Genomic DNA, 27,096 nt, shown 5'->3' on the forward strand with positions numbered 1-27,096 from the left:
TCTGCCTCTCCAGCAGGGAGCCAGACCTCGGGGCCGCCCTGTGGGGAGCTCCTGAGGAGCCAGCTGCCCATGGGGGGAGCCCTGGGGCTGCCTGTGTGTGGGAGTCGGGGTGGAGACGGGGCTGGGGTCCCTTGGTCCCCTGTGCTACCTGCCCCCAGGCCGAGCCCCACATTCACCCAGCCCCTACTCTCTAGGGCTTGCAGGGTGCCCTCCACACTCTGGTGTGAGAGATCCAGCAGCATCAGGTGTGTACGCTGAGCCCACCTGGTGAGGGTGGCCCAGGTGTGTGAGCTGCAAGGGCTTGCTGTCCTGACGTCCCCTCCAGGGCCACGCTGACCGCCCTGCGGGCCCTCTGTGCCCAGGCGCACAGGCACGGGGCCGGGAGGGGAGGAAGCGCCCCGGAGCCCGGGCAGCCCAGGCCCCCTGAACAGAGGGGGCACAGACCTCCCAGGGCGCTTTGCACAGACCCTGATGACCTGAGGCTCCCCGGCTGTCACTCTGTCCCAGGCCCGTCCTGGCCCCAGGCACAGGCTGAGTCACGGTAGTGTCTGTGGGGTCCTGACCCTGGCGTCTGGCCGCCTCTGGAAGGCACGTGGGGACGTCAGCTGTGTGTGCCTGGCGGCGCCCCTGCAGGGGCTGGTCAGGGCCTGGGCGGTGCCCCTCCTCCTCTCTGGGGATCTCTCTGCACCTCGTGCACAGAGCTCCGGGAGACGCAGAAACAAGCCGGCCTTGCATTTTCACACAACAACAATTTATTGAACTCGCAACAGCAAACAGGGACTCAGAGCCGAGGGTGCGTGCCTTCCCCTGGGAGACCTTCCTGTCCTTAGAGGAAAGTGGGAATCCCACAGGGGTGCGGGTGCTGGAGTCCCCCACCCAAGAGCCTGTGCGGACTCCGGGTGGGGGCACGTGTCCTGAGGTTGGGGCGTTGAGAGGCGGTTCTGAGGACAGCAGGGCTGACCTAGGCCTGCGGCCCATGGGCTCCTGCGCTGGGTCCCTGCAGGGCAGCTGGACCCCGGCCTCAGGCCCCCTGGGGCTGGGTGACTGACTGCTGGAGCCCCAGCACGTGGAGGAGCCTGCCTCCTGGTGTGGGTGCGGGTGGGGCCCACGGGCCTGCCCCTGCTGCCCTGCCCTGGGGTGTCCCGGGATCCCCAGGGCTGCCCTAGGTCAGCGACCTGGATCTGTGGGGCACGGCCAGGGCCCAGGAGGCCACATCCGGCTGTGAGAGGGCTCGCTCAGCCCGGGGCCAGAACCCAGGCCTGGCCAGGGCCCCGGGGGGCTGGATCCCATTAGTCTTCGTGCTGGGCCCGGGGGGGCTCGAGTCGTCCCTGCCCCCACAGAGCCCGGGGCCAGGCCAGCCCAGGTCCCTCTGGGTCAGGGGCTGGTGTCCTGTGCGGGGGGTGCCGCCCTCCGGGAGGGACAGCAAGACAAGGCAGGGCACGGTGACGGCGGGCCAGAGCCTCCGGGCCCCCACACTCACCACCATGCTCTGCTCCCGAGGCCCGCGAGCATCGAGCTGCCCCGTGGACGTGGAGGGCAGAGGGTCCTGGGCCTGTGCGGGGCCTCGGGGCAGCGGGCTCAGCGCCACCCTGGCTCTGCCCGTCACTGCCCAGCAAGGGGCACGAGCTGCAGTGGCCGCAGGGCAGGAAAGGTGTCCTGGGCCCGACAGCGTCGTCCCTAGGGGGCTGGGGGGACCCTGTGATGGGAGTCCCGGGAGTGCTCCAAGGCCTGGTTCGTCGCAGGGCCTTTGGGGTGGCCCAGGCAGGTGCCGAAGGGAAGGGGACCCCGTTTTTTGTCTTCAAGCTCACCATGTCTGGGGGCCGCCTGCCTGCACCGTCTTGTTGCACTGGGAGGATGGGGAGGGAGTTCCATCGCTGGAGGAGAAGTTGGACGATGGCCTGGCCGGGAGGGGTTCCGGGTGGCTCAGGCTGGGTGGCTGGGCCCGGGGAGGCCTGCTCCTCCACCCTGGGCAGTGTCTCAGAGGCCGGAGAAGGGAGGAGAGGCCCGGGCGCCAGGGAAACTCGCTCCAGGCCCAGGGGCCTCGTGGGGAACTCCTCAGGTCCCGCTGGAAAGAGGCCGGGTCAGCGTCTCCAGCAGGCTGTGTGTCCCCCACTGGGGGCCCTGGGGGTCCTCACGGCTCCCGTGTGGCCCCCCAGCCTGACCCTGTGCTCAGCCCCCCACACTGGTGCCCGGGCCCTGCAGTGGGTGCCCGCACGCCCAGCCTTGGCCTGGGGTCCCCGATGCTAGAGCAGGAGAGGAGAGCCCCAGAGATGAGGACAGGGGCCCCAGGGGCTCTGTCCCCTGTGGGCAGCCCCAGCAGGCCAAGTCGGGAGGGGCCGGGGCCCTGAGCCCACCTGGGCGGGGCAGGTCGCACCGCATCCTCCGGAGCTGGGTCATGGAGGCCCGAAGGTGTCTGAGCACCACCTCGTCCTCCAGGGCCCAGGGCTGGGCCAGAGAGTCCTGGAGGAACTCCCGGAGCCCTTCCAGGGGCAGCTTCAGGAGGCGTTCTGGGCGGTGGGCGAGAGTCAGACCCAGAGGGCCCCGCCCTGGGGCCCCCGGTGCCCCCAGGGCAGTGGCTGGGGTCCCGCTGTGCCCAGGAGCGCCGTGGGCAGTGCACTGGCCGGGGTGGCCCCTGCCCGCTGCTCCTCTCAGGGAGCCCCGCTGTTCCCGTCTGCCCCGCCGTCCCCCCTCCCCAGGTCTGGGTGCTGCTCAGAGCACAGGGTCACCGCCCCTGCCCGCCACCCCCAGCACACCTGGGCTCCCAAGGGCTCACTTACTCCTGTGCACCTTGAGGATGGTGCAGGCCATGGCCGTGAGCACCCACTCCCCATCCAGTATATAAGCATCCCACAGCTTCCGGATGAGCGAGAAGGGGGTCTAGGGGACAGCGGGTGGGAGGAGCAGCCTGAGCAGGGCCCCTGGGGGGCTCGGCTGGGGCTAGGCTAGGCCTCCCATCTGCCCACAGCCCCTGCCGCCCCCCAGCTGCCTCCGACGAGGCCCCACAGCCCCCCTGTGCATGCCCTCCTCCCAGGGAGATCAGGGCTCCTGGCCGCTCCGGGTTCCGACCCCGGCCAGCACCCCCGCACCCCTGGGGGCACAGACTCTGCCCCCATTTGACAACACCACGCCTCGAGAGGACCCCAGGCTGGCCGCCCAATGGCCGGGGGCCTGTCCACACCCCAGGCTGACCCGGCCTCCCCCGGGGGAGCTGAGGCAGAGATGGCCCGCCCCCCAGAACCTCCTCCAGGGACCCTCTGGGCTTCTCCAGGACGGGCTGGGCTGTGAGCCTCAGCCTCAGGGCCCTGGGGTCGGGCCTGGCTGGTCTGGAGGGTGCGACTGAGCTCGGCCCTCCCCGGGGGCAGGGGGCAGGTCCGGGAGCAGGGGTCCCGGAGGGGCCTCACCCGGCCGAGGAAGCATTGGAAAAACCACTTCGGGGTGTAGATTCCAGTGGACATCTGCTCCTCGTCCTGGCGGGACGGCAGGAGGTCTCAGGCCCCACGCCGCGGCCCCTGGAGCCGGATGGATGTGCTCCCCACGGCCCAGCCCAGCCTCGAGGGTGGCCCCGGGGCCCCAGGGGGAGGACCATGACCCCAACTCTGGGCAGCTCGGAGGGCCGTGCCCCCCAGCCCCTGCCCCGGGTCCCAGGGACAGAGCCTCCGGAGCTCCCACTCGCCATGTGCTTCCTCAGGTCGGGGAGAGCTCTTTCGAGGACGCGCTCATGATGAGCCTGGAACCTGAGGAGCTTCGGGAAGCCCGGGACGAAGAAGCCTGAGAAGGCCCCAGGCCCCCACGATCAGGGCCTCCTCCTGCACCAGGCGGGGTGGGGGGTGTCGGGGCAGGGGCCTCCCCCCACGCCCTGACTCCCGTGTGCCCACCGCCCTCTGAGCCCTGACTGGATCCGCTCTTCCCAGAGGGCAGGGCTGCCTCCCAGGCCGGGGGTGCGGGGCCCGGGGACCCTCGTCCTCACAGAGACCCCGTGGGGCGTGGGCTGGAGGCTAAGGACCAGGCCTGGCTGACCCAGCACCCTCTCTCCTGCAGGGGCCGCTGCAGGGACAGGCGGGTCCCCAGCCCCGAGGGGCAGTGGGTGCAGGCCACGGGGAGGGTGATGGGCGTGCACGGCCCTCTGTGGGGCTTGGGAGTGAGGCTGGGGGCCCCCGGGAGGGGAAGACGCTGCCCCCTGGGCCCTGTGTGGCCGTGGGCTGGCAGGAGGGCCTGGGGGCAAGCAGGCAGCCGGGCGGGAGGCTGGGGGAGCAGCGGGAGTGCGAGCCTGGCCTGCAGATGGTGGGGCGGGTGGCCGTGGCTCCGGGACCCCGAGGCCACCGGGGAGGCGGGGCCCTTGCCCGTGGGGGGGCGGGCTGGGGGGTCCCCGCCTGCCCCCTGGTGCAGCAGCCTGGAGGGAGGCCCTCCTGAGCTCCCCTCCCGCCCGGCGGCCTGGCGGGCCCCTACCGTGCATGGCATTGCCTGTCGTCGGTCATCAGCTGGGCCAGCGCCCAGAAGGCGTCCTCCTCGGGCAGGAACATGAGGAGGGTGGCCGCGATCTCGCTCATGCCCTGGCAGTAGCCCACCTCCTGCAAAAGCCAGAGCCCCATGGAGGGCGTGCGCCCCGAGGCCCCCTCTGAGCCCTCCCCGTGGGCGTCAGGCTCCCCCGGCTCCCTCACAGCCCGGGCTCCCAGAGGGGGCTCCCAGAGGGCGGGCGGGCAGGTGAGGGTCACCCGGACCAGCTCGGGCACCAGCACCCCGGGCCCCACTACCGAGCCCTACGGCCGCCGTGCCAGGGCCCCCGTCCTCAGACCAGCAGGAGGGGCCTCCGTGAGCTGTGCCAGGCTGCAGGGGACCCGCCAGGTCTGGAGACCCCCCGGAGGGCAGGTCGGGGTGGGGGGGCCCTGACTGTGGCCCCTGGGAGGTCCCACGAGGGGAGCTGGGCCAGGACACCCCACGGGGCCGGGGAGCGTGTGAGCTGGTGTCCTCAGGGACCCTTCTGGAATGTGCCGTGGAAGGGGGTGGCCTCCTGGGCGCCTCGGCCTCGTGCCCTTCAGGGGAGTGGGAACCTTCCCCGCCCAGGTTCTCATCAGTCGTCCCATCTGTCAGGGTCCAGGCCCGAGTTCTAGGACAGCTGTGGTGCACGCGGGGCCCCAGGCAGCCCCGACCCTCGGGCACGCAGGCCCTGCCTCCCCTAGGAGGTCTGCACCCAGCCCCCTGCCCATCCCAGAGGAGAGAGACCCTCCCCAGCATCTCGGGGCCGTGGAGCTGGGGCCCTAACTGTGAGTCCCGCTGGTCACCAGCACTCAGGACAAGGCCACCTGCGGGGCAGGAGGCAGGGACACTCACGGTGTCGTACACCAAGTAGGCCGCCAGCAAGTGGAACAGGGCTCGCTGCCTAGGAGGGGGGACAGCGGGGGGCTCTGCTCAGTCAGCCCCCGCCCAGTGAGGCCGCGGAGGTGCAGACACCCGCCCCGCAGGCCCCACGGCCCTCAGGGCCCCTCCGCGGGGCCGATCTCTGGGGTCAGGTCTGCGCACAGGGACAGGTGGCGACCTCACACGTGCAGCGTGCGGGGGGTTATGTGCACCCTGGGGTGTCGGATGCCTCCGAGCGGCTCCCGCTGTGGGGTGTGCAGCTCCGGGCTCCCCCAGCGCCGCCAGCGCCCCCTCCAGCCCTGGAGCGGCACCCCTGCACGCCCCCTGGGAGCCAGCGCTCCCCCTGCCCTGGTCCCCGCAGCCCCTGATGCCTCTCCTCCCCTGCCCTGGCCTGGCCCCGTGTCCCAGGAACACCACCAGCCCCACGTGGCCCCTGCCCCGAGCCCACACAGCCGGGGCGTCCATGGCCCTGAGCGCACCCCCAGGCCTTCCCAGGTGTCCCTGGACTGGACTCTGTGGGGGGCACCCTGGACCCGCCCATCCCAGAGCATCTCGGGGCTCCAGGTCTGAGCCACCGTGAGGAGAGCAGGGAACGTCGTGCAGGTGTGACCCCAATACAGGCTGTGAACCCCTGGGGTCACTATCTGAGCCCGCGGGAGGGTACGGGGTGCAGCCCCCTCAGCGCTGCCAGGAGCCGCCCGATGCCTCCCGCAAGGCAGCCTGAGTCTGCCACGGCTCTTCGGCCCCCGGGCCCGGGCTGCTGGAGGCCGGCTCCCCCTGGGCTGGGGGTCACAGGTCAGCCTGACCCGGCCGCGCTCTGAGGGCTGCGGGGGCCCCGGGGGACAGAAGGTTCCCTGCAGGGAGGAGCACCAAGCTCTCGTGGGGAGACGTCTGAGCGGCCCCCTGGGAAGCCCAGCCACCCTTGCCTGGCGGCTCCTCAGCCCCGCCCCTGGTGCCCCTGCAGGTCACCCCTGGGGTCCCGGGCTCCCACACACCCCGCCCGCTGCACACAGAGGGAGCTGCACCCTCTGCTCCACCCACCTGCACCCCCCCCCCCCCGGTCAGGGGCTCCTTGCTTTCCCCCCTCCCTGGGGACTCTACGGGACACCTGGGCTTCTGACGGGAGCAGGCCGTCCAGAGAACCCCAAGGTGGCAGGGGAGGCTGAGCATGTCCCACAGGGGGCAGCTGCACCGCGTCCTTGTGGGAGGGGGCGGGACCGATAGTGTAGGGGTGGGGTGTGTGGGGGTGTGGGGGATGGTGTGGGGGGTGGTGTGGGGGGATGGCGTGGGGGCGGTGGTTGAGGGGGATGGGGTGGGGGGCTGCAGACACTGGGCACCCTTCTCTAAGGTGCACACAGAGACGCCTACAGATAAAGGCGACTCCAGTCGGGTTTGCTGTGACCCCTGCCCCTGGGGCCCTGTGTGCTCAGCGCAGGGCCTGCCTGGACCGGGGGTGGTATCTGGGGGTCGTCATACTATGTGTGCTCACCAACTGCAAATTGTCTAAAATAAAATGCCCAGAATTCAGAAGTACATAAAGCACCGAGGGTGGGTGTCACCCTGACCTGTGCGACCCTTGTCGGGTCCATGTGTCCTGGTCCAGCTGCAGCCGGGCCGCCTGGCACCCAGGTCCCCTTACTGCCCCCCACGCCCCCACCTCAGCCCCCTGCTCTTCACGGGGCCGCCCCTCACCCCCTTGGGGTTCAGCTCAGATGGTGACCCCTGGAGCCCCCGTCCTGGTGGCCTCCCTGGGGCACGGAGGTCATCCCCAGCACCCTACCATGTGGCAGTGTGTTGTTTGTTGCCGTCGCTCCCCCCCGGCCTCAGAGACCCCGTGTCCCCTGCACAGAAGCCCCTGGGCCTCTCCCGGGCCCCCGAACCCCGCTGGCCCAGCAGCCTCACCCGACCCCGTAGCGGTCTCAGAACATGGTGTGACTGCGGAACGTCCGGTTGACGTCCAGGTCGATCTGCATGATGTCCTGGGAGGAGACCAGGGCCGCCTCCTTCATTTCCTGCGGGGAGACCCCGGGAGGAGGAGCCGGCGTCAGGGACACAGACCCCGACCTGTCAGCAGCTGCCGTCCTGGGCAGGGAGCCCTGGGGCCACCATGGGAGTGTGTCCTGCAGGAACCTCCTTCCTTCCCCTGGGAGGCCGGGGATGGCGGGAGTGCCCACCGTGCCCGCAGGGCCTGCATGAGGGCCTGTGCCCAGCTGTCTGTGCGGGGAGGGGACTGAGGGTCAGCCCGGGTGGGGAGGGGACATGGGGGTTCAGCCCGGGTGGGGAGGGGACATGGGGGTTCAGCCCGGGTGGGGAGGGGACATGGGGGTCAGCCCTGGTGGGGAGGGGACAGGGGGTCAGCCCTGGTGGGGAGGGGACTGAGGGTCCACGGGGAGTGGAAGGGCCCCACCTGGTATTTCCCGGCATTCCTGGCCTTAACCTGGACGTTCAGCAATTGCAGCCACACCTGTCCCCGCACCTGGGGCGGGACCACCTTGTAGACCCGGCACCGCAGCTGCAGGGAGGAAGGCAGTGCTGGTGAGAGGGGCCCAGGGCGGCCACTTGGAGCCCAGGGAGTGCGAGGCATCTAGAAGATTCCGGCTTTGGCTCCACGGTGTCTGTGGAGAGGCTAGGTCTCCCTGGAGCTGGGCCCCGTCCCCCAAGAGGATCAGGGACTGTGGCCCTGACCTGACGCTCCCCCACCGCCATCCTGGGACCTGGGGAGGCTCGGGCTCCCAGCAGACTCTCCCCAGACAGGGGGCTCCCCCAAGGACGGGGCAGGAGGACACTGAGGGCGGCCGCCCAGCTCCGTCAGGATGGAGAGCCCTCGGGGGCACCCAGCGCCCCACCTTCTCACTGAGGAGGTAGTGGTCCCATCGCTTGAGCATTTTTATCCATTTGTCCGCGCGCCGGGTCTCCTGGCGGAGTTTCTGGAAGAGGCCAAGCGGGGGCTGCAGATGAGGCTCCAGCCGCGGGAGGTGGGCGCTTGGGCCGCGTCCAGTCCCCCGCGGGACCCAGAGGAGCCAGGAAGGCAGAGGGCCCCCCCGCAGACTGCGGCTCCGGGTCTGGGGTGCATTCCCGGCAGCCCGTGCAGCGCTGGGACAGGGGACTGGGGAGACACCCGGGGATGTCCTGGGGGACGGGGTGCAGACAGCTCCTGCCCAGGGCCCAGGATGGGCTCTCACCTTGGCCTCGCGGGGGCTGGGGCCGGGCAGCTCCTTGTCCCTGGAAGGCAAGAGATGCAGAGCCCTGAGGCCCCGGCCCCACAGCCACCCCCCGCCCCCCTATGGGCCTGGGGAGGGCAGGGCTCCTCCAGGGAGGGCAGGGGCTGCCAGCAGCCTGAGGGCGGGCAGGGGCGGCATTCCAGGGGGTCTGAGAAGGGTGTTTGCCGGTGGTGGGGTGGGCGGGGACCCCTCGGCGCCCCCAGGGGGTGACCTTCCCCCCTCCTCGATGGACCAGCCGGAGAGCTGTCAGCATGGCCCGGGTGCCCCGTGACCGTCCCGCTGAGGTCCCCCCGCCTCCCCAGGGCCTGACTGCCCAGCGTCCTGCCGGCCTCGCCATGCCCCCTGGTCGTCCCCCTGCTGTCCCTTGACTCCCCTCTCTGCTGTCACCTCTGCCACCCTGGCCCATTTCACCTCCTGTCCTGTCGGAGCCTCTGAGCACGACCCACCTCTAAGCCATCCCAGCAGCCACTGGGCTGTGAGCAGGGCTGAGGGGGCCCCACCTGGGGTCTCCAGCCTCCGTCAGGTTCTCGTGGGGCTGTTGACCCATCAGCCTCGTCCACTGCGACCTAGGCCACTGGGCTGTCCCCTCCCTCGTTCCCACCCAGGGCAGCCCCCTCCTCCTCTTCCCTCCTCCTGCCTGGTCAGGCTCTCCCTCTGTGGCACCCCCTCCCTCCCTGCCCTGGCCTGGTCCCCGACATCTACCTGCGGCCCCGCAGAAGCCTTCGGGACTGTGGGAGCCCTGGCTGGGGGGTGTGGGTGAGAGCACCCCTGCCACTGGCCCCAGACCAGGCCGTCCCCCAAAGGAGAGCACGCCCCGGCCCCAGAGCCCCTCACCCACGGGATCCCCTGCTGAAGGGACTGGACCCCCCCTGCCTGCCGCCCGCCCCCCCCCCCCCATGCAGGAGGCAGACACCTGGGCCTGCCCGAAGCAGGCGTGGAAGGTGCAGGCCCAAAAGACTAGTGTCTCCAAGCTCAATCCAGCGATTTCCGAGGAATTCCTGTCTTAGATTGGTGCTACATACTAAGTTCAATACATGAGAAGCTTGCTGAACGCAGTGTCCAAAGGGAACTTGCTTCTGAGAGTTGAGCTCACACGCAGTCCCTCACAGTTCTACACTGCCTGCAGATTGAGTGTCGAACATCCTCAGCAGAGATGTCTGTCAGAAGCTCGTGGGATGCAAAGGGAAAAATGCAGGCTTGGAAGGTGTCTCCAGGTGCAGTAGAGTGGTACTCATGGAACCTCTTGACTTAGAATGCTGCTCCGTTCTCCCTGCCATAAGAACGCAGCTAGTTGAAAGCTGGCTTCCAGGCATTCTTCCTTATGAGAGCTGAGCCCAGGGCAGGACCCTCCCGCATCCTGACTGCCTGTCGACATAGCTCCTAACATCTTTCTGTTAGGTGCTGGAAGAGGTTGTGTGAAAAGCATGTGGAAGTGTCAGGCCTGTGCTCCCGTGTATCTGAGTTCAATACAGCGATTTCCAACAGCGTTTTTCAATTAGAGTCGTGCTAGGTTCTCACTCCTATAAATGAGTGTCTAGCAGACATCTGCCTCCAGGACATACACACCTCTGAGAGTTGAGCTTATGGCCTGTACCTCCCACATGCCTACTCCAGGTACACTTCGCTCCTAACAGGCCTAGGTTCGATGCGTCACAGAAGTGTTGTTGTGCCCAAGATCCTGAATCCGAGAAACCACCGAGGAGCTGACACTGATGCAATCACAGGAGGGTTTATTTACAAGCTCGAGCCTGGGACCAAGTATACCTGACTGCAGTGGAGCAGGGACTTGGACCCCAAGACTAAGAGGCTTAGCAACTTTATAGAGGCCAGTGGCCAATGGGATACGCAGAAAGTTGCACAGTCATGCTGGTCCACTGATCCGGATTTCCGGTTTAGGGTGTGTCCTGGTCTTTGACTAGGGCGGGGCAGTGCCCTAAGTAATAAGCAGGTCAGCACCAGGCGGGTGCAGCCCAAAATAGAGTCAGTCCTGCTCTGCTTGTCCAGAGAGGTAGGGGGTTTTGTTCAATTTCCTGGGTCCCACATTCCCCCCTTTTTCAGAGGATCCTATGCAGGACCCGATCACGGGTCCAGGTTGCTCTCAGAGTGAGCCAGGGGAATGATTAAACCAGGATTCTCACCAACCTTGTTGCTCTTCTCTCTCTTATTTACATTAAAGGCAGCACATAACCGCCCCCCCCACCCCTTTGTTGTAAGAAGACTAATTCTAATCTCCTTCTATTTTGAAGGACAACCTCGGACTAGGGAGTCTTGGAGGTGGGAAATAAGTGAGAACGGCACAGTCTTAGCTTTAGGGGATTGTCCTTGTCTGGTTGGCTTTTCCATTCTGTAACAAAGTCCGTGAGAACGGTGTGTGTGTAGTGGACCTAGGGAGTAATCCCATCGACCTTGAGAGTGGCGGGAATGGTCAGGATCATGAGGTAGGGTCCCTTCCAGCGAGGTTGAAGTGTCTGGTGTTGGTATCTCCGCACGTACACCCAGTCACCTGGCCGATATCGATGGAGGTCCGGGGGTGGCCCAGTCTCCAAAAGGGCCCTCAGCTTGGGCCACACCTGCTCATGGGTTTGTTGTAACATTTTGAGGGAGAAAAGAAGTTGGTGATCATCAGATTCAGCAAGCACCTCAGGTTTTAAATTGGGGATAACAGGTGGAGGAAGACCGAACATGATTTCGTAGGGAGTCAGTCCCGTCTTATATGGGGAGTTCCTCACCCTATATAGGGCGAAGGGGAGGAGAGTCACCCAGTCCCCGCCAGTCTCCAGGGCTAATTTAGTTAAGGTCTCCTTTAATGTTCTGTTCATCCTTTCTATCTGTCCTGAGCTCTGGGGCCTATATGCACAATGTAATTTCCAATCTGCCCCAAGTACTAGTGCCACTCCCTGTGTTACCTTAGATACGAATCCTGGGCCATTGTCTGACCCAATTCTAACAGGAAAACCATACCTTGGTACGATGTCTTCCAGCAGTTTCTTGGTCACGATCTGTGCCATTTCATGTTGGGAAATGCCTCTGTCCATCCTGAAAAAGTATCTACAAACACTAGTAGATACCTATACCCGTATTTTCCAGGTTTCACCTCAGTGAAGTCCACTTCCCAGTAGGCTCCTGGGCAGTCCCCTCGGAGCCGGGTGCCCAGGTTAGATCCACGGGTGGAGGCATTTGTTAATTGGCATGCGGGGCAGCTTGCCACAGTCTGTTCGATCTTTGCTCGAGAGTTTTTAATAGTGATCTTTGCATGTCGTATGAGGTCTTCCATCTTCCTTGTTCCCATGTGAGTACTCTGATGCATTTTGGATAGGACTCGCCATCCTAGTTCCTCTGGCCGGATGATGCTGGAGTCTGCTGCCCTCCACCAGCCACACAAGCACTGGGTCATAGGCAAGCATTTGATCCAGTGTAAGTCAGCATCAGTATAGTTGGGGGTGTCAGGCAGGGTCGGTGCCCCCGGATCAGGTAGTGTGGTAGCTAAGACCTGGGTCACCAGAAGGGCCGCCTCTTTTGCTTTTAAATCGGCTAGCCGGTTTCCCCTGGCTACTGGTGTGCCTGCCTTTTGGTGCCCCGGACAATGGATGATGGCTAGGGTCTTGGGCAGCCAGAGGGCCCTCAGGAGCTCAAGAATCTCCGTTTTGTTTTTAAAAGTCTTTCCCTCTGCTGTCAGAAGCCCTCTTTCCCTGTAAAGGGCTCCGTGGATGTGAGCAGTGGCAAAGGCGTACCTGCTGTCGGTGTAGATGTTTATTCATTTACCTTCCCCCATGGTCAGCGCCTTGGCCAGTGCAAGCAGTTCTGCCCGTTGGGCCGACGTTCCGGTTGCCAGTGGCTCTGCCCAGACAGTCTCCATCTCCGTGGTTACGGCTGCCCCCGCATATCTGAGTCCTTCTTGGACAAAACTGCTGCCGTCCGTGTACCAGGTGGTGTCCGTATTCAGCAGTGGCTGGTCCTGGAGATCAGTTCTGATTCCGTGCACCTGGCGGACGGTTTGCGGCTGTGGGATTCTTAAGACGTTTTCCTTCTGTGCCTCTGTCAACCATCTTTGTCCATCTTTTAATTTGTACCCAAGGTAGCTCACCTCTGTTCTGCACATCTGGGCTTTTTTAGCTGAGGCCCGGTATCCTAGGGCTGCTATGGTCTGGAGCAAGTCCCTGGTGCCTCGCAGGCATGTGTCCTGGTCCTCTGCTGCCAACAGGATATCATCTACATATTGTAATAAAGTTAAATGTGGGTGCTCAGAATGGAACTCACCCAAGTCTTCGTGTAAGGCCTCATTGAAGATGGTCGGTGAATTTTTGAATCCTTGTGGTAGTCGAGTCCAGGTGAGCTGCCCATTGATGCCTTTCTCAGGGTCCATCCATTCAAAGGCAAAGAGGTCTTGGCTCCTGGGCACTAAAGGCAGGCTGAAAAAGGCATCTTTTAAATCTAATACTGTATACCAAGTTTTGTCTGGAGGCAGGGTGGAAAGGAGGGTGTATGGGTTTGGGACCGTAGGGTGCATATCCTCTACTCGCCGGTTGACTTCCCTCAAGTCCTGGACTGGCCTATAATCGTTAGAGTGCGGTTTCTGAACTGGCAGCAAGGGAGTGTTCCATGCCGATTGGCAGGGCCTTAATATGCCCGAGTCCAGTAGTCGCTGTATGTGGGGTGTGATTCCCTTTCGTGCTATTAGAGGCATGGGGTATTGGCGGACCCTAACAGGGTCTGCCCCTGGCTTTAGTTCTACATATATGGCCGGTCGATGCTGGGCCAGCCCGATTCCCCCAGTTTTTGCCCACGCTTGGGGAAATTCCCGCAGCCACGCAGCCAACAGTCAATGTCAGTCATTGGCGCTGAGGACATTTGGTGGAGAAGATATTCATCTTCTAAACTCAGGACAAGCACCTGAATTGGGTGCCTCTTCTTGTTTAGGACTTTTGCCCCTTCTAGATGGAAGCAAATTTGTGCCCCCATCTTGGTGAGCAAATCCCAACCTAACAATGGGTAGGGACACTCAGGGATGACCATGAAAGAGTGGGATACCCGGCCCGTGCCAAGATCCACAGTTCTTCGGGTAGTCTATGAGTATTGTTTGATGCCCGTAGCCCCTTGCACCGATGAAGTTTTGTTTGCCAATTTCCCTTGCTTGGGGTTGTAATAAAACCGAATGTTGTGCCCCAGTGTCCACTAGGAATTTTAACAGGTTTCCCCTCCACTTTAAGAGTTACCCTGGGCTCGGGGAGGGGTGCCGAACCCTGACTCCCCTAATCGTCCAGGTCCTCCATTTCTAAGATCTTGGCAGGGGCCTTAGATCTTTTGTTAGGGCAGCTTTTCACCCAATGGCCCTCCTCTTTGCAATAGGTGCATTGGTTTTTGTTCATCTTAGGGTGCTCCCAAGGGGGACCAGGGCCATCCTCCTTACCTATCCCTGAAGCCAGCTTCTTGAGGTGCCTCCGTCTTTCGTGTGGGTCGTCCATGGTTGTGGCCAGCAGGATCTTGGCCAGATTTCGGGTCTGCCGGTCACTTAGTTTGGTTTGTTGTTCTTCCGGACTTTCTCTATTATTATAGATTCATTCTGCCACTATCACTAAGTCCTGCAAGCTCTTCTCTCCCAGTCTCTCTACGCTTTGTAATTTCTTTTTAATATCTGGAGCGGCCTGGTTAACAAAAGCCATGATAATTACGGCCTTTGTTTCTGGGGCTTCTGGGTTCATAGGGGTATACTGTCTAAAAGCCTCTATGACTCTCTCTAAGAAGGCTGCTGGACTCTCATCCTTACCCTGCCTCACATCATAGACCTTGGCCAGATTGGTAGGCTTGCAGCAGCAAGCAGCAGCCTTGAGACCTGCCATTAGAGTCTGGCGGTAGACCCGGAGTCTCTCCTTACCTTCAGCTGAGTTGTAGTCCCAGGTGGGGCAGGATAAAGGGAAGGCAACATTTATGAGGTCTGGGTTTTGAGTCGGCTGTCTGTCCTCTCCCAGGACAGACTTCCGGGCTTCCGCCTGAATTCGTTCTCTTTCCTCGGTGGTGAAGAGAACCTGCAAGAGCTGTTGGCAGTCATCCCAAGTAGGCTGGTGGGTAAAGAGAACAGTATCTAAAAGCCTGATTAGATCTCTCGGATTATCAGAGAACTTTGCATTTTGGGTTTTCCAATTATATAAATCACTGGTGGAGAATGGCCAATATAACATTAGCTGTTCGCCAGTCTCATTGGGGGGCCCCATGGCACGGAGAGGAAGGGCGGTGGAGTCGGCCGGCCCCGCATTCGGAGGTGGGGCCGTCCGGTGGGTCCGACCGCGTGTCCCTGCTGCTGGCCCATGCACAGGGACTCCCTCGTCAGGGAGGGGTGGCGCCCCTTCTGCAGCCCCCGATGCCTCCAATGGAGGGGCGGAAGCGGGGAGGGATGCCCAGTAGGGCTGCGGGAGAATCAGGTCCTCCAGGGAGGAATCCTGGAAGACCAGATGAAGGGGTGCTTCGGGCATAGAGTCGCTCTCCTTTTTGGCTTTCCGCAGGGTTAGAATCTCAGTGGGTCCTGCTTTGGGGGGTAAAAATGGTTTTAGCCAAGGAGGAGGATTCTCGATCATGTCCTGCCAGATCAGGATGTAGGGAACCTGGTCAGAGTGGCCGTCCAGTTAGTCCCTGAGGATCATGGTCTTAACATGTAAGATAATAGGTAGGTGAAAAGTTCCTTCCTGGGGCCACCCTACGTCAAAGGTTGGCCATTCTGATATACGATAAATATGGAATCTCTTTCTCCGTATGTCTATGCTCAGAATACGAGCTCTTTCCCTAATATCCGAGAAGTGAGAGAGCATAAGAGATAGGGGAGTGGTTTCTGTCTCCCCCATTATGTCCCCAATGCACACCAAGACACAGAGAGTAAGGATGATTAACAAGGACACAACAGAGACAAATGCACAGTTATCAAGGACATAGTAACACAAACAAACGTGCAAACAGTTAACAAGAACACGGTAACAAACATTCCGTGCGGCCGCAGAGACAAAACAGAAAGTAAGCTGAAGGGCTGCAGCCGGCCCTCCTTACAGATGAGGACCCCGTCCTCTATACAGATGAGGACCCCGTCCTCCAGGCAGGGGCAAGGGACGTCTCCTCAAGACCCCCGGTCGACCGCCCGCCAGCGCGTCCACTTAAGCCAATGCCGACCCAATACAGATTGGAATTCCTACAGGTACAGTACAGTTTAGAGCTCTCAGAAAATATGCGCGCAAAAGGTGGAAAAAGTTGAGTGCACTCACCACGCATGAAACCCTCCGGATGGGGTCCTGGAGGTTTCTTGGATCCCGGACAAGCCACCAAATGTTGTGCCCAAGATTGCGAATCCGAGAAACCGCCAAGGAGCCGAAACCGATGCAATCACAAGAGGGTTTATTTACAAGCTCGAGCCTGGGACCAAGTATACCTGACTGCAGCGGAGCAGGGACTTGGACCCCGAGATGAAGAGGCTTAGCAACGTTATAGGGGCCAGTGGCCAATGGGATACACAGAAAGTTGCACAGTCATGCTGGTCCACTGATCCGGATTTCCAGTTTAGAGTGTGTCTTGGTCTTTGACTAGGGCGGGGCAGTGCCCTAAGTAATAAGCAGGTCAGCACCAGGCGGGTGCAGCCCAAAATAGAGTCAGTCCTGCTCTGCTTGTCCAGGGATACGGGGTTTTGTTCAGTTTCCTGGGTCCAACATTGTGAGAGGTAAATGGAAGGTGCAGGCCTAAAAGACTAGTGTCTCCAAGCTCAATCCAGCGATTTCCGAGGAATTCCTGTCTTAGATTGGTGCTACATACTAAGTTCAATACATGAGAAGCTTGCTGAACGCAGTGTCCGAAGGGAACTTGCTTCTGAGAGTTGAGCTCACACGCAGTCCCTCACAGTTCCACACTGCCTACAGATTGAGTTTCAAACATCCTCACCGGAGATGTCTGTCAGAAGTTTGTGGGACCCAAATGGAAAAATGCAGGTTTGGAAGGTGTCTCCGGGTGCAGTAGAGTGGTACTCATGGAACCTCTTGACTTACAATGCTGCTCCGTTCTCCTTGCCATAAGAACGTAGCTAGTTGAAAGCTGGCTTCTAGGCATGCTTACTTGAGAGAGCTGAGCCCAGGGCAGGACCCTCCCGCATCCTGACTGCCTGTCGACATAGCTCCTAACATCCTTCTGTTAGGTGCTGGAAGAGGTTGTGTGAAAAGCATGTGGAAGTGTCAGGCCTGTGCTCCCGTGTATCTGAGTTCAATACAGCGATTTCCAACAGCGTTTTTCAATTAGAGTCGTGCTAGGTTCTCACTCCTATAAATGAGTGTCTAGCAGACATCTGCCTCCAGGACATACACACCTCTGAGATTTGAGCTTATGGCCTGTACCTCCCACATGCTGACTCCAGGTACACTTCGCTCCTAACAGGCCTAGGTTCGATGCATCACAGAAGTGTTGTGAGAGGTAAATGGAAGGTGCAGAACCACAAGACTAGTGTCTCCAAGCTCAATCCAGCGATTTCCGAGGAATTCCTGTCATAGATTTGTGCAACATACTAATTTCCATACATGAGAAGCTAGCTGAACACAGTGTCCAAAGGGAACTTGCTTCTGAGAGTTGAGCTCACACGCAGGCCCTCACAGTTCCACACTGCCTGCAGATTGAGTTTCGAACATCCTCATGAGCGATGTTTGTCAGAAGCTCGAGGGGTGCAAGTGGAAAATGCAGGCTTGGAAGGTGTCTCCAGGTGCAGTAGAGTGGTATTCATGGAACCTCCCAACTTAGAATGATGCTACGTTCTCACTGCCTTAAGAACGCAGCTACCTTATGGTACATGCTGGAAGAGGTTGTGTTAAAAGCATGTGGAAGTGTGAGGCCTGCACCCGTGTTATCTGAGGTCAATACAGCAATTGCCAGCGGCCTTGTTCAATTAGAGTGTAGCTAGGTTCTACCTCCCATAAATGAGTGGCTAGCAGACATCTGCCCCCAAGGCAACCACACTTCTGAGAGTTGAGCTAATGGCCTGTACCTCCCACATCCTGAATGCATATACACTTCACTTCTAAGAGGCCTAGGTTCGATGCCTGAAAGAAGTGGTGTGAGAAGTAAGTGGAAGGTGCAGGCCCAGACGACTAGTGTCTCCAAGCTCAATCCCGCGATATCCGATGAATTCCTCTCTTAGATTGGTGCTACATTCTAACTAACATACATGTGAAGCTTGCTGAACACAGTATCCAAGGGGAACTTGCTACTGAGAGGTGAGCTCAAACACAGACCCTCACAGTTCTACACTGCCTGGTTTGAGTTTCAAACATCCTCACTGGAGATGTTTGACAGAACCTCGTGGGTCACAAGTGGAAAACTGCAGCCTTGGAATGTTGTGTCTCCAGGTGTAGTAGAGCAGTATTCATGGAACCATCTCACTTAGAATGCTGCCACCTTCTCACTCCAATAAGAACACAGCTAGTTGAAAGCTGGCTTTTAGGTATGCTTCTTTGTGAGAGCTGAGCTCAGGGCAGGACCCTCCCGCATCCTGACTGCCTGTAGACATAGCTCCTAACATCCTTCTGTTAGGTGCTGGAAGACGTTGTGTGAAAAGCATGTGGAAGTGTCAGGCCAGTACTTACATGTATCTGAGTTCAATACAGTGATTTCCAACAGCCTTGTTCAATTAGAGTCGTGCTAGGTTCTAACTCCCGTCAATAATGTCTAGCAGACATCTGCCTGCAAAGCATACACATCTGAGAGTTGAGCTTATGGCCTGTACCTCCCACATCCTGCCTGCAGGTACACTTCGCTCCTAACAGGCCTAGGTTCAATGCGTGACAAAAGTGGTGTGAGAGGTAAGTGGAAGGTGCAGGCCCACAGGACTAGTGTCTCCAAGCTCAATCAAGCAATTTCCGAAGAATTTCTGTCTTAGATTGGTGCTACATACTAACTTCCATACATGAGAAGCTAGTTGAACGCAGTGTCCAAAGGGAACTTGCTTCTGAGAGTTGAGCTCAACCGCAGTCCCTCACAGTTCTACACTACGTGCAGATTGAGTTTTGAACATCCTCACAAGAGATGTTTGTCAGAAGCTCGTGGGATGCAAGTGGAAAAATGCAGGCTTGGAAGGTGTCTCCAGGTGCAGTAGACCGGTATTCATGAACCTCCTCACTTAGAATGCTGCTACGTTCTCACTCCTATTGAACACAGCTAGTTGAAAGCTGGCTTTTAAGTATGCTTCCTTGTGAGGGCTGAACTCAGGGCAGGACCCTCCTGCATCCTGACCTCCTGCAGACATAGCTCCTAACATCCTTATGTTACATGCTAGAAGGGGTTGTGTGAAAAGGATGTGGAAGTGTCAGGCCTGTACTCACATGTATCTTAGTTCAATACAGCGATTGCCAAAGGCCTTGTTCAATTAGACTGTTGCTAGGTTCTAACTCCCATAAATGAGGGGCTTGAACACATCTGCCTCCAAGGTATACACACTTCTGAGAGTTGAGCTTATTGCACGTACACTTCACTTCTAATAGGCCTAGGTTTGATGCATAACAGAAGTGCTGTGAGAGGTAAGTGGAAGGTGCTGGCACAGAAGACTAGTGTCTCCAAGCTGAATCCAGTGATTTCCGAGGAATTCCTGTCTTAGATTGGCGCTACATACTAACTTCCACACATGAGAAGCTAGTTGAACGCAGTGTCCAAGGGGAACATGCTTCTGAGAGGTGAGGTCACTCGCAGTCCCTCACAGTTCCACACTACCTGCAGATTCCATTTCGAGCATCCTCACTAGAGATGTTTGTCAGAACATCGTGCGACACAAGTGGAAAACTGCTGGCTTGGAAGGCTTGTGTCTCCAGGTGCAGTAGAGCAGTATTCAGGGAACCTCCTCACTTAGAATGCTGCAAGGTTCTCATTCCAATAAGAACGCAGCTATTTGGAGGAGGGGCAAGATGGCAGAAGAGTAGGGTCCCCAAGTCACCTGTCCCCACCAAATTATGTAGATAACCTTCAAGTCATCCTGGAAATCTACGAATTTGGCCTGAGATTTAAAGAGAGAACAGCTGGAATGCTACAGTGAGAAGAGTTCTCGCTTCTATCAAGGTAGGAAGGCGGGGGGGGGGGGGGGGGGGGGGGGGGGGGGGGGTTGGTGTAGAGAATTAAAGAAACAAAAGGCATCCAAGGGGGAGGAGCCCCGCGAGGAGCTGGGCTAAGGCCGGGGAGAGTGCCCCCAGGACAGGAAAGGCCCATCCCGGAGAAGCAGGAGCTTCACCAATCTTCCCTGGTGGAAAAGCGCTCACAGGGAGTTAGAGCAGGACCACAGGAGGGCGGGGATGCCCTCAGGCTCCCTGGGACAAAACAGGCACCTGTGCCCCGGGGAGAGCGCGCCACACCCCGGGCCGAGCTCCCTAAAGGGCTGCAGCCCACACGGCTGGACCCGGGAGAAGCTGGGAGGGGCTCGGGCAGAGGCTCCCTGCAGAGGGGACTGCACGGCGGGGAGCGCGAATCCAACAGCGCAGGCCCCGGAGCACAGGGCGCCGGGGACACAGCCCAGGATACTGCCTCCCCCCAGGACAGGCAGAGGCCAGGAGGGCCCAGGACAGCAAGGACACTCCTGCCCCAGCTGAGCAGATTAGCGGCCCCGCCCCGGAGCATCCAGTCCCCTGCAGACTGAGAGCTCCGTAGTTACTGCAGGGGCTGGCTCCAGGGCTCCAGAGCTGCCGCCACCCCTGTGGTTGTTCCTCCAGGGGCCTCACAGGGTAAACAACCCCCACCGAGCTTCACAGTGGCCTCACTGGATAAACAGGATAAACATTACTCGCTGAGCCCTGCACCAGGCAGGAGGCAGAGCAGCTCCCCCAAGTGCTAACACCTGAAAATCAGCACAAGAGGCCCCTCCTCCAGAAGACCAGCTAGACAGACAGGGGAAAAACAAATTTTGACCAAGCAGCACTGGAAAGTTCCAGGGGAAGTCAAGGGACTTACAGCATACAGAATCAGAAATATTCTCCCATGGGTTTTTTTCTTTTTCTTTTTCTTTTCTTTTTTTCTTTTTTCTTTTTTTTTTTTTTTTTTGATTTTTGATTTTTGTTTGCTTCCCCCACCCCTTTTTTTCCTTTCTTTCATCTTCTTTCTCTTTTTCTTCTCTTTTTTCTTTTTTCTTCCTTTTTTCTTTTTCTCTTTTCTTTCCTTCTTTCTCTCCTCTCTTTTTCTCCTTTCCCCAATACAACTTCTTTTTGGCCACTCTGCACTGAGCAAAATGACTAGAAGGAAAACCTCACCTCAAAAGAAAGAATCAGAAACAGTCCTCTCTCCCACAGGGGTACAAAATCTGGAAGCCAATTCAGAAGCACTATTATACAGCTACTGGTGGCTCTAGAAAAAAGCATAAAGGACTCAAGAGACTTCATGACTGCAGAATTTAGAGCTAATCAGGAAGAAATTAAAAATCAATCGAATGAGATGCAATCCAAACTAGAAGTCCTAATGATGAGGGTTAACGAGGTGGAAGAACGAGTGAGTGACATAGAAGACAAGTTGATGGCAAAGAGGAAAACTGGGGGAAAAAGAGACAAACAATTAAAAGTCCATGAAGATAGATTAAGGTAAATAAACGACAGCCTGAGGAAGAAAAACCTACGTTTAATTGGGGTTCCCGAGGGCGCCAAAAGAGACAGAGGGCCAGAATATGTATTTGAACAAATCATAGCTGAAAACTTTCCTAATCTGGGAAGGGAAACAGGCATTCAGATCCAGGAAATAGAGAGATTCCCCCCTAAAATCAATAAAAACTGTTCAACACCTCGACATTTAATAGTTAAGCTTGAAAATTCCAAAGATAAAGAGAAGATCCTTAAAGCAGCAAGAGACAAGAAATCCCTGACTTTTATGAGGAGGAGTATTAGGGTAACAGCAGACCTCTCCACAGAGACCTGGCAGGCCAGAAAGGGCTGGCAGGATATATTCAGGGTCCTAAATGAGAAAAACATGCAACCAAGAATACTTTATCCAGCAAGACTCTCATTCAAAATGGAAGGAGAGATTAAAAAGCTTCCAAGACAGGCAGGAACTGAAAGAATATGTGACCTCCAAACCAGCTCTGCAAGAAATTTTAAGGTGGACTCTTAAAATTCCCCTTTAAGAAGAAGTTCAGTAGAACAATCCACAAAAACAGGGACTGAATAGATATCATGATGACACTAAACTCATACCTTTCAATATTAACTCTGAAGGTGAACGGGCTTAATGACCCCATCAAAAGGCACAGGGTTTCAGACTGGATAAAAAAGCAGGACCCATCTATTTGCTGTCTACAAGAGACTCATTTTAGACAGAAGGACACCTACAGCCTGAAAATAAAAGGTTGGAGAACCATTTACCATTCGAATGGTCCTCAAAAGAAAGCAGGGATAGCCATCCTTATATCAGATAAACTAAAATTTACCCCGAAGACTGTAGTGAGAGATGAAGAGGGACACTATATCATACTTAAAGGATCTATCCAACAAGAGGACTTAACAATCCTCAATATATATGCCCCAAATGTGGGAGCTGCCAAGTATATCAATCAATTAATAACCAAAATTAAGACATACTTAGATAATAATACACTTATACTTGGTGACTTCAATCTAGCGCTTTCTACACTCGATAGGTCTTCTAAGCACAACATCTCCAAAGAAACGAGAACTTTAAATGATACACTGAACCAGATGAATTTCCACAGATATCTACAGAACTTTACATCTAAACTCAACTGAATACACATTCTTCTTAAGTGCACATGGAACTTTCTCCAGAATAGACCACATACTGGGTCACAAATCGGGTCTGAACCGATACCAAAAGATTGGGATCATCCCCTGCTTATTCTCAGACCATAATGCCTTGAAATTAGAACTAAATCACAACAAGAAATTTGAAAGGACCTCAAACACATGGAGGTTAAGGACCATCCTGCTAAAAGATCAAAGGGTCAACCAGGAAATTCAGGAAGAATTCATGGAAACTAATGAGAATGAAGATACAACCATTCAAAATCTTTGGGATGCAGCAAAAGCAGTCCCGAAGGGGAAATACGTTGCAATACAAGCATCCACTCAAAAATTGGAAAGAACTCAAATACAAAAGCTGCCCTTACACCTAAAGGAGCTAGAGAAAAAACAGCAAATAGATCCTACACCCAGCAGAAGAAGAGAGTTAATAAAGATTCGAGCAGAACTGAATGAAATTGAGACCAGAAGAACTGTGGAACAGATCAACAAACCAAGAGTTGGTTCTTAGAAAGAATTAATAAGATAGATAAACCATTAGCCAGCCTTATTAAAAAGAATAGAGAGGGGATCCCTGGGTGGCACAGCAGTTTAGCGCCTGCCTTTGGCCCAGGGCGCAATCCTGGAGACCCAGGATCGAATCCCACGTCGGACTCCCAGTGCATGGAGCCTGCTTCTCCCTCTGCCTATGTCTCTGCCTCTCTCTCTCTCTCTCTCTCTCTCTCTCTCTCTCTCTCTGACTATCATATAAAAAATAATAATAAAAAATAATAAAAAAAGAAGAGAGAGAAGACTCAAATTAATAAAATCATGAATGAGAAAGGAGACATCACTACCAACACCAAGGAAATACAAACTATTTTAAAAACATATTATGAACAGCTATACGCCAATAAATTAGGCAATCTCGAGGAAATGGACACATCTGGAAAGCCACAAATTACCAAAACTGGATAAGGAAGAAATAGAAAACCTGAACAGGCCAATAACCAGGGAGGAAATTGAAGCAATCATCAAAAAACTCCCAAGACACAAAAGTCCAGAACCAGATGGCTTCCCTGGGAGAATTCTATCAAACGTTTAAAGAAGAAACCATACCTATTCTACTAAAGCTGTTTAGAAAGATAGAAAGAGATGGAGTACTTTCAAATTCATTCTATGAGGCCAACATCACCTTAATTCCAAAACCAGACAAAGACCCACCAAAAAGGAGAATTATAGACCAATATCCCTGATGAACATGGATGCAAAAATTCTCAACAAGATACTAGCCAATAGGATCCAACAGTACATTAAGAAAATTATTCACCATGACCAAGTAGGATTTATCCCCGGGACACAAGGCTGGTTCAACACTCGTAAAAAAATCAATGTGATTGATCATATCAGCAAGAGAAAAACCAAGAACCATATGATCCTCTCATTGGATGCAGAGAAAGCATTTGACAAAATACAGCATCCATTCCTGATCAAAACTCTTCAGAGGGTAGGGATAGAGGGAACATTCCTCAACATCTTAAAAGCCATCTATGAAAAGCCCACAGCAAATATCATTCTCAATGGGGAAGCACTGGGAGCCTTTCCCCTAAGATCAGGAACAAGACAGGGATGTCCACTCTCACCACTACTATTCAACATAGTACTGGAAGTCCTAGCCTCAGCAATCAGACAACAAAAAGACATTAAAGGCATTCAAATTGGCAAAGAAGAAGTCAAACTCTCCCTCTTAGTCGATGACATGATACTCTACATAGAAAACCCAAAAGTCTCCACCCCAAGATTGCTAGAACTCATACAGCAATTTGGTAGCGTGGCAGGATACAAAATCAATGCCCAGAAGTCAGTGGCATTTCTATACACTAACAATGAGACTGAAGAAAGAGAAATTAAGGAGTCAATCCCATTTACAATTGCACCCAAATGCATAAGACACCAAGAAATAAACCTAACCAAAGAGGTAAAGGATCTATACCCTAAAAACTACAGAACACTTCTGAAAGAAATTGAGGAAGACACAAAGAGATGGAAAAATATTCCATGCTCATGGATTGGCAGAATTAATATTGTGAAAATGTCAATGTTACCCAGGGCAATTTACATGTTTAATGCAATCCCTATCAAAATCCCACGGACTTTCTTCAGAGAGTCGGAACAAATTATTTTAAGATTTGTGTGGAATCAGAAAAGACCCCAAATAGCCAGGGGAATTTTAAAAAAGAAAACCATAGCTGGGGGCATCACAATGCCAGATTTCAGGTTGTACTACAAAGCTATGGTCATCAAGACAGTGTGGTACTGGCACAAAAACAGACACATAGATCAATGGAACAGAATAGAGAATCCAGAAGTGGACCCTCAACTTTATGGTCAACTAATATTTGATAAAGGAGGAAAGACTATCCACTGGAAGAAAGACAGTCTCTTCAATAAATGGTGCTGGGAAAATTGGTCATCCACATGCAGAAGAATGAAACTAGACCACTCTCTTTCACCATACACAAAGATAAACTCAAAATGGATGAAAGATCTAAATGTGAGACAAGATTCCATCAAAATCCTAGAGGAGAACACAGGCAACAAACACCCTTTTTGAACTCGGCCACAGTAACTTCTTACATCCACGAAGGCAAAAGACACAAAAGCAAAAATGAACTATTGGGACTTCATCAAGATAAGAAGCTTTTGCACAGCAAAGGATACAGTATAAAACTAAAAGACAACCTACAGAATGGGAGAAGATATTTGCAAATGACGTATCAGATAAAGGGCTAGTATCCAAGATCTATAAAGAACTTATTAAACTCAACACCAAAGAAACAAACAATCCAATCATGAAATGGGCAGAAGACATGAAGAGAAATCTCACAGAGGAAGACATAGACATGGCCAACATGCACATGAGAAAATGCTCTGCATCACTTGCCATCAGGGAAATACAAATCAAAACCACAATGAGATACCACCTCACACCAGTCAGAATGGGGAAAATTAAGAAGGCAGGAAACCACAAATGGTGGAGAGGATGCAGAGAAAGGGGAACCCTCCTGCACTGTTGGTGGGAATGTGAACTGGTGCAGCCACTCTGGAAAACTGTGTGGAGGTTCCTCAAAGAGTTAAAAATAGATCTGCCCTACGACCCAGCAATTGCACTGCTGGGGATTTACCCCAAAGATACAGATCCAATGAAATGCCAGGACACCTGCACCCCGATGTTTAGCAGCAACGTCCACAATCGCCAAACTGTGGAAGGTGCCTCGGTGTCCATCGAAAGATGAATGGATAAAGAAGATGTCGTTTATGTATACAATGCAATATTACTCAGCCATTAGAAACGACAAATACCCACCATTTGTTTCGACATGGATGGAACTGGAGGGTACTATGCTGAGTGAAATAAGTCAATCGGAGAAGGACAAACATTATATGGTCTCATTCATTTGGGGAATATAAAAAATCGTGAAAGGGAATAAAGGGGAAAGAAGAAAAAATGAGTGGGAAATATCAGAAAGGGAGACAGAACATGAGAGAATCCTAACTCTCTGAAACGAACTATGGGTGGTGGAAAGGGAGGTGGGCAGGGGGTGGGGGTTACTGGGTGACGGGCACTGAGGGGATCACTTGATGGGATGAGCATTGGGTGTTATTCTGTTTGTTGGCAAATTGAACACCAATAAAAAATAAATTTAAAAAAATAAATAAAAGCATTATATTTTGAGGTGGTTTATTACATAGCTAAAGTTAACATAAAAAGGATGGTCTCAAAGAAACAGATTCGTTAAGTCTGGGAAAGGACTTGAAATCGGGTGAAAATACCAGTTAAGATGTTAGTTGGTGGGAAAAAATTAGGGGAAAGACTTCAGAGCCAAACCACAAGCCATACAGGGAAGCTTAGGGCTTGGGGTAAGGCCACTGGGTTCCCTAAATTGCCCTTCAGAATGACATCAATGGGCGTTAAGTTCATGATGAATAAGAGTTCATTGACTGATGATGTTGAAGAAATGCTATGTATGAGAAACTGATCTTGGAAAATCCTTATCATTATATTAAGAGTCATGAGAGGGACACCTGGGTGGCTCAGTAGTTGAGCATCTGCCTTGGCTCAGGTTGTGATCCAGGGTCCTGGGATCGAGGCCTGCATTAAGGTCCCTGCAGGGAGCCTGCTTCTCCCTCTGCCTGTCTCTGCCTCTCTCTGTGTGTCTCTCATGAATAAATAAATAAAATCTTAAAAAAAGAAAAAAGAACATTGATGAAAGATATTGAAGATGACACAAACTAAATGGAAAGACATTTCATGCTCATGGATTAGACCAAATATTGTTTTTTTTTTTTTTTAATGGCTATACTACTCAAAGCAATCTACACACTTAATGCAATGCCTACCAACATAGCAATAGCATTTTTCATAGAGCTGGAACAAATAATCCTAAAATTTGTATGGAACCACAAAAGACTGAAAATAGCCAAAGCAGTGTTGAAAAAGAGAACCAAAACTAGGGGCATCACAATTTCAGACTTGAAGTTATATCACAGAACTCTAGTGACCAGAAGAGTATGGTGCAGGCACAAGAAGTAGACACGTAGATCAATAGAACAGAATGGAAAACCGAAATGAGATATGAACTGATAACTCTATGTTCAATTACTCCTCAACAAAACAGGAAAGTCTATCCAATGGTTATAAGACAGTCTCTTCAGCAAACGGTGTTGGGAAAACTAGCCACATGCAGAAGAATGAAATTGGACCACTTTCTTACGCCATATATAAAAATAAATTCAAAATGGATTACAGATAA

General features: G+C 55.3%; 3 protein-coding genes across 3 annotated transcripts; all 3 read right to left on the bottom strand.

The window, feature by feature from the left end:
• Positions 1-756: 756 nt before the first annotated feature.
• LOC118354389 (translation initiation factor IF-2) lies at positions 757-5,820 on the bottom strand. Its single transcript, XM_035714850.2, has 8 exons — positions 5,747-5,820; positions 5,329-5,377; positions 4,447-4,757; positions 4,018-4,123; positions 3,402-3,467; positions 2,778-2,877; positions 2,355-2,705; positions 757-2,065 (listed from the first exon to the last, which is right to left on the bottom strand). The coding sequence occupies exons 1-8, from the start codon at positions 5,818-5,820 to the stop codon at positions 1,290-1,292; spliced, it is 1,833 nt and encodes a 610-aa protein (XP_035570743.2). The 3' UTR covers positions 757-1,289.
• Positions 4,420-8,669, bottom strand: LOC118354602 (USP6 N-terminal-like protein). The gene is made up of 5 exons (XM_035715571.2): positions 8,538-8,669; positions 8,202-8,282; positions 7,763-7,867; positions 7,258-7,367; positions 4,420-4,568 (listed from the first exon to the last, which is right to left on the bottom strand). Exons 2-4 carry the CDS (start codon positions 8,238-8,240, stop codon positions 7,275-7,277), a joined length of 237 nt encoding a protein of 78 aa, XP_035571464.1. The 5' UTR covers positions 8,241-8,282; positions 8,538-8,669; the 3' UTR covers positions 4,420-4,568; positions 7,258-7,274.
• LOC118354390 (uncharacterized) lies at positions 8,243-12,550 on the bottom strand. The gene is given in 5 exon segments (XM_049109431.1): positions 8,243-8,461; positions 8,538-8,577; positions 9,279-9,319; positions 10,943-11,589; positions 11,592-12,550. Coding segments are annotated over 5 exon segments (1,326 nt in total). The 5' UTR covers positions 11,971-12,550.
• Between the last annotated feature and the right edge of the window lie 14,546 nt (positions 12,551-27,096).

Source organism: Canis lupus, chromosome 4 (genome assembly GCF_003254725.2).
Source record: "Canis lupus dingo isolate Sandy chromosome 4, ASM325472v2, whole genome shotgun sequence".
NCBI classification, from domain to species: domain Eukaryota; kingdom Metazoa; phylum Chordata; class Mammalia; order Carnivora; family Canidae; genus Canis; species Canis lupus.